This window comes from Hibiscus syriacus, unplaced genomic scaffold (genome assembly GCF_006381635.1).
Source record: "Hibiscus syriacus cultivar Baekdansim isolate YM2019G1 unplaced genomic scaffold, ASM638163v2 tig00111022_pilon, whole genome shotgun sequence".
Classification (NCBI taxonomy): Eukaryota; Viridiplantae; Streptophyta; class Magnoliopsida; order Malvales; family Malvaceae; genus Hibiscus; species Hibiscus syriacus.
The window spans coordinates 932,692-939,148 of NW_024062956.1; the positions used below are offsets into that span (position 1 = coordinate 932,692).

General features: G+C 39.3%; 1 protein-coding gene across 3 annotated transcripts; it reads right to left on the reverse strand.

The window, feature by feature from the left end:
• Positions 1-789: 789 nt before the first annotated feature.
• On the reverse strand, positions 790-3,393 carry LOC120150269. Of its 3 annotated transcripts, XM_039162964.1 has the most exons (7): positions 3,093-3,392; positions 2,668-2,937; positions 2,402-2,575; positions 2,192-2,298; positions 1,902-2,069; positions 1,735-1,868; positions 790-1,585 (listed from the first exon to the last, which is right to left on the reverse strand). In XM_039162964.1, the coding sequence occupies exons 1-7, from the start codon at positions 3,243-3,245 to the stop codon at positions 978-980; spliced, it is 1,614 nt and encodes a 537-aa protein (XP_039018895.1). In that variant the 5' UTR covers positions 3,246-3,392; the 3' UTR covers positions 790-977. The 3 variants fall into 3 exon arrangements, with proteins under 3 accessions (XP_039018895.1, XP_039018894.1, XP_039018893.1); XM_039162963.1 differs by having other exon boundaries at positions 790-1,579; positions 1,735-2,069; positions 3,093-3,393; XM_039162962.1 differs by having other exon boundaries at positions 1,735-2,069; positions 3,093-3,393.
• Between the last annotated feature and the right edge of the window lie 3,064 nt (positions 3,394-6,457).

The window sequence follows — 6,457 nt, forward strand, 5'->3', positions numbered from 1 at the left end:
GATATATATTATGTAAGGTACACTGGCAAAATACATAGCATTTTCAAAAACACAAACAAACGCAGTATACACAGAAATACAAATACGGGCTATAAAGGTCTTAATCATCCAATTCATTCATTAATACATCGCAATACGAGATTTTTCAGAATCCATTAACACCAAACATCGAATGGAGTGCAGTCAGCTGTCAGAGGCAAATTTATAAAATTTCTTATAAGATTTTATGAGGGGCGAAAATAGATGATAAAATTTATAAACTTCGCAGGAATAACATTGTTTTCATAACATTGTTTTCAATCCAAGAATCCCAAGTTATTCATCTCATTCGGTTGCAGATTTTGCTAAATCTTTCACATTGTTGGTCTGATGCATTTCCTTTCAACTCACAACAATGGACAAGTCAGTCCAGAATTGAAGAATTATTAGAGCAGTTTTGTTATGCGAAAGTTAATTTATGAAGGGTTTTAAATCAATTGTATTTCAGACTCTGGTATTCCTAGAGAAGTAAATTCCATTTGCAAATGAAAGCTGCTTCCTTGTTTTTCACTTTCTCCTTTCCAACTTGAAAAGAAACAGAATTTATCTAATACTTACGGTGTGTTCATTTTTCCTTTTTGACCTGTAACATCCTAAAAAGCAATGTCCACAGATCCTCTCAAAACCAATCAAACAAAAGAGAGTATCAATCAAATGGAGAGATTAATTGCAAATTAATAACAGAACCAGCAATCTGCTTGAGAAATTACTCGAATAATATTATTTGCCACTACATTTAAAGGGATTTTGATATGGGATTCTTCATCAAAAGATTTCTCCGAATCCTGGAAAATCCCCATTGTCCCGAGCACCCCTCAACATACATTTGATATAATAGACAGGCATCATCACATTTCCAGCTAACCAGAGGGAGATTGGGAGATTCGCTTCATATTTTATCATATTTCTTTAAACAGTCTACAAACAAGAAAACTATCTTATCTAGCTTGTCTCTCTCCATCTTCTTCTGAAATGTTGAACAAGAACTTGGGGAGAGATGCGATTCTGGGAAGATGAAGCAACAACTCGCTAAACGAGTCTTTTCTTGACATGCCTGGGGCCTGCCTGCTACCAGAGACTTCCTTCGTTTTCCCTTCATAAGCCTTCGCATCATCCTTGGCTGTAATATTGAACTCAAACCCGTGAGTTTTGCTTACCTGAACATCTTTTCCATCATCAGGTCCATTGTAATTTTCTCCATTAGACTGAGAGCTTGTGCCAGTTGTGGCGTCCTTTTGCAAAAGACAACAGAGAGAATTGACCCTTGACATGAGAGATTTCTCGTCAGAGGCTGTTGTAAATTGAGTGTCACTGAGAAGGTATTGTGCAATATCCTCCAACATTTCCTCGCAGTCTGGTCTATTTTGAGAGGATGGATTTTCGGAGGTCATATGTTCTGAAAGACGGTGTCCAATATGGTTCATAAGATCACTCATGGACATAGACGGGTGTAGTCCCGGCACTTTTATCTGGTCCCAATTTCTTGGCCCCTTTGAATCCACTGTTTCGCAGACTTCACTTCCCTCAATGCCACAAGAGTCCATGACTAATGTCAAATGTGATACTAATTAGAGAGGAAAAGTGGTAAGAAAATATATTTATAATCAGCTAGAACTATAAGTCTGAAGCCCAGAAAAAGGAACAACGCTAATGCAAATACTAAATCAGTCGAGGACCTGAGGCTTCTGATCGTACCTGAACTGGGGGATGGAGCTTCCCTGGACATATTTTCTGAGGTTATGGCAGCAGAATCCCCTTTCTCAACCTCAAAGGACGAAGACTGAGCTGCAGCAGGCGATGCTATATTTTGGAAGCCAGAGCTAGTAGATACTTTACCAGTCTCCCCTTCACAATAGTCATGCCCTTTTGGTTCTCCAGGATCCTCAAAAACCGAACTCTTTGATTCAAAGTACGGTGAATCCAAAATTATCTCTGGCTGTCTGCTTAAACAGTTCAAACGCATGTCACACTGGATCAGTTTTTCAAAATGTTTGTTTAACAATCCTTGGGGACACTGCAGAAAATGTTGCCTGCAAAATTGCAATAAAAAAATTTATTAGCATATTAGGCACATAAACAACCGAAGTAAACAGCAATATCCAGCTCATATTTAAACAAAGAAGAATTAAAATACATCACTTTTAAGTTTTACCTATGTATGCTAGCTTGACCATCAGTAAAATCTGCAGTTGTCTGCCATAAGGTGTGTTTTCTAGGCTGTGGATTAGTCTCCCGGAAGAAAAGGGGCTGTCTAGCCAGCTGCATCATCAAAGAAACAAGCAGTCATACAAAATTATTGCAGAAAAATAAAATAGAGATTGGAAAAGGAAATGAACATCATACTGAACAATGGAACGTTTACCACAACATTCAAAGTCCCGGGCCCATTATCAGGACAATTTGCCTTAAGAGCCATAATATCCGACCACTGTATTTCAATCTTACTCTTAAGCCCACCTTCCAACACCTCCCAAACAAGCTTATGCTTTGCAAAATAACACTTGGCAACTAAATCCCCTTCATACTTAGACTTATACTGTAAATCACCAAGTAAACAATTCATCAGCTTCTTGACCCTCAAAATAAAAGGATTTGAAGATAAATAAATAAAACTTAATGAAAAGTCACCTCCCAGTGACCGATTCGAAGAATAGAAGCTGGAAAATTCGAGGCTTTAAGCTTATCGGTAGCGGCAGCAGCTTTACTCTCCTTCTTGACTCCAGAATTCGAATTTTCCGCTTCGGCAACTGATCCACTGGTTTGGGATTGAGAGAGGCGCATTTGGATCAAATCCAAAAGCGAAGTACTCTTCCTTAGCTTCAAACCAAGCGGGCTCGGCTCATCCAACGGATTATAATGCGCTGGTGGGATCGGGAAAGCATTGACATCGGAGTTCCCCTGACAGAATATAAATTGAAAAAAAAACCCCACAAATAAAATCTTTAAAATGTAAAAGCTCTAACAAAAAAAAACATCTTATTGTTTTCTCTAAATAATTTAGATCTCTCTCAAAAATAAGGAGAATGTTTCACTTCATTGGGGGGGGGGAATACCTGTTGAAGATTTGAAGAAAGTTTGGATCGTTTGTTAATAGGGCCATATTCTTCCTCTAAAGAATCCTCCACGATCTCCAATTTCACCGGCGCCTTGTCCCGGCACACTTCGGGTTCCAGCGTCGGATTTCCCGATCTCATCAACTGCACCATCCAATCTAAGCGAAATCCCTATTTTCCCAGTTCCAACCGAAAAACTCGCGGAAAAATCTAGCTTTAAAGTTTTTCTTTTCCTTCTAATCTAAGTTCAAGGAAAGAGAGCGAATTTCGGAGATTCTGAAACCCTATAAAAACTTACTTTGGGGAAATCTAATCAACGGTGTTAAAAGGAGAGAGGTAGTAAAGAAGGGATCCTCTTTGGTGGCGAGCTCGTGCGAATCCCTCGTCGTTTGAGCCATCACACTTGAGGATGGGATCACGATATTACTTTAATATCCTTGATTTGGCAATTATTGGGGTTGGAGAAAAGGGTACTTTGGGGTACTCAGTTGGGAGAGAGGAGCATGTGCCGGCAGACACGTGAACAGATAAATGGATAACATGTGGGGTCCAGAAATGTTAGGATATTTCTTTTATATGACGGCGGTACTTTGGTGCTTTTTTTTATATAAAAAAAATTAACGGTGATCGATATATTTATCGATCAAGTATCGGTCAGATTATATTTTTAGATCTAACATCTTTTGTAGTAAGGTTTGTTATACGTTGATTTGGCGTCACGTGGGATAAGTTGATAATTAAGGGGTCGCGCCTTACCTGTGATTCTGGCACGCGTTAGAATGGTGTGGGCCCTACCCCGCGCTATACCATTAATTATCAAATTACCCCGCCCATTCACAACAATCCCTCCATATAAATACCATCATTCTCAATCACTTTAATCACACCAAATTCTCTCAACTTCTCTCAAATACTCTTAAATTATATTATTAAGGTATATTTTATTATATTTAGTATCTTTTAGTAATTTATTTAATTGTTTAATATTTTATTTAATTAATTTTTTTTACAGATATAAAATGTAAGGCGGTCTACTTTGGTTAGATGGAAATCATATATCTCGACACTTTGTTGATATGGTAACATTTTAACGTTTTAATTTAATTAATTAATTTATTTAATGCATGATTATTAGTTTAAAAATTAATTTGTTTAATTATTTATTTTTTAGGAGAGAGACTGTATATTAGATCATTTTATTAGGAACCTTAAGTTAGTTATATCTACTCGTGTAATGTCGTATTTAGTAGAGGTTGGATTCGATTACCTAGGTAGATATCAGAGTCACTGTAAGATAGAACCAGAATTTATTTCTGCCTTAGTAGAGCGGTGGAGGCCAGAGACCCACACATTCCATCTTCCGTGCGAAGAGTGCACGATCACGCTTGAGGATGTTTCTATGCACCTGGGGCTTCCGGTGGATGGAGGTGTGATATCAGAGATAGCTTCCGGTTCTTGGACTACATTGTGTCGGGTTAGTCTAGGACGTGTCCCGGAAAATTTTAACGGTGGACGAATACCGTTAAATTGGTTAGATGCCAATTTTCGGGAGTTGAGCGAGGACGCGTCTAACGATGAAGTTAAACAGTATGCACGGGCATGCATACTGTAGCTGATAGGAGGGTTGCGGATGCCGGACAAATCGCGCAACCAAGTTCACTGTATGTGGTTACAACATCTTGGCGACTTTTATCTGACCGGATCACTCAGTTGGGGCTCGGCAGCTTTGGCTTGCCTGTACAGGGAGATGTGTCAAGCCATTGACTACAGGCGTAATGCTATCGGCGGATGTCTCCTGCTGCTGCAGTCTTAGGCATAGTATCGATTGCCCTTTTTATGTCCCGTTGTCAAGAACCCATTCGTATTGCCGCTACTCCTGAGGTAATTATAAAACTGATTTTGTATATTAATAATTTTATATAGTGAATAAGAAATTATTTTTCTTGAATAGGTGGTCTACTGATAGAAAAAATCATCAGGAGCTACATGATGATTTAGAAAAAATTAGGGTGTTAATCGATCAGAATGTTGGCACACATGTATGAATTTTAATGTTTAAAATTTGATTTTAGATTATAGTTATATAATTATATTATTATTTTGATAAAAATTATATATATTTATTTTAGTTTGAATGGGTGTCATATTCTACTGATGATGTGAGGGCGGTGATCCCACCTGAGTTGAGAGGCCCATCAGATGTTTGGATGGCGATGGTCCCCTTGATCTGTTATGCGACCGTCGAGTGGCACTCCACTGATCGCATGCTCCGGCAATTTGGTTGTTTTCAACCAATTCCGGAAGCACCTCGCAATATGGACGAGTTACATAGCACATATAAGCACGTGCTAGTGAGGCATCATACGTGGGTCGTATTGTGGGAGGATCGACATCGGCGTCTTTCCCGTAGAGAGCCCATTTTATTTGACCTCTTGATAGTTGCTGACGGTTATTACGAGTGGTTCAACAGTAACGGCAAACCGTTTCTACTTCCCGAGGATGCACGATGGTAGACCTTTCCGCGACGTCGACAGAGACGTTCACCGACACAGCACCATCGTCCCCGGACTCGTGGACGGAGAGCAAGTGCATCCGGTTCATCCTCAGCTGCACCAGCAGGACCTTCACAGCAACCTCTGTATCCAGCGACTTACATACCACAGCCATATATGATGCCGCCACCACCTTTCCATTACCAGATGCCGCCGCCACCGTCACAGATGACCCCTCCTGGAGGCTATTATGGATCTATGTTTGTAGATCCGACTTGAGGTTCATATGCTGGATATTTGGCGGGTTCAGCCTCATCACCCATGGCCGCAGGACATACACCTCTTGTACAGTTTTCACACTCAACGATGTCTGGGTTTTATGAGTTTTCCCAATTTTTGCAGGCCGGTGGGATAGTCAATCATACACCTCCAGGGTCCTTATTCTATGGATGTGCTTCATCGTCATTAACTCCTCATCAACCTAATGTACCTACTCAGGACGACGACGACGACGATGATGACGACGACGACGACGATGATGGTGGTGATGATGATGACAGTGAGGAGTCACAACCACTTATACGAAGAAATCCTCCTCGAGACCGACAGCCACCGCCCTGCAGAACACATTCGAGTTGCAGGCATCGATAGATTTTGTTTTTTATTATATTTGTATTTAGTTTATTGGACTTTTTAATTGTAATTTTTTATTATTTCTCATTTAATACTTACTTTATTTTGTTAAATTTGTTTGAATTGTTTTAATGTATTTCAGTTAATTTTGTTTATTACCATTTAATATCAGTTATTGTAATTTGGCTATCATTTACCATTTAATACTTATTGTAAGTTTGTTGTATTTAAAATTATTTT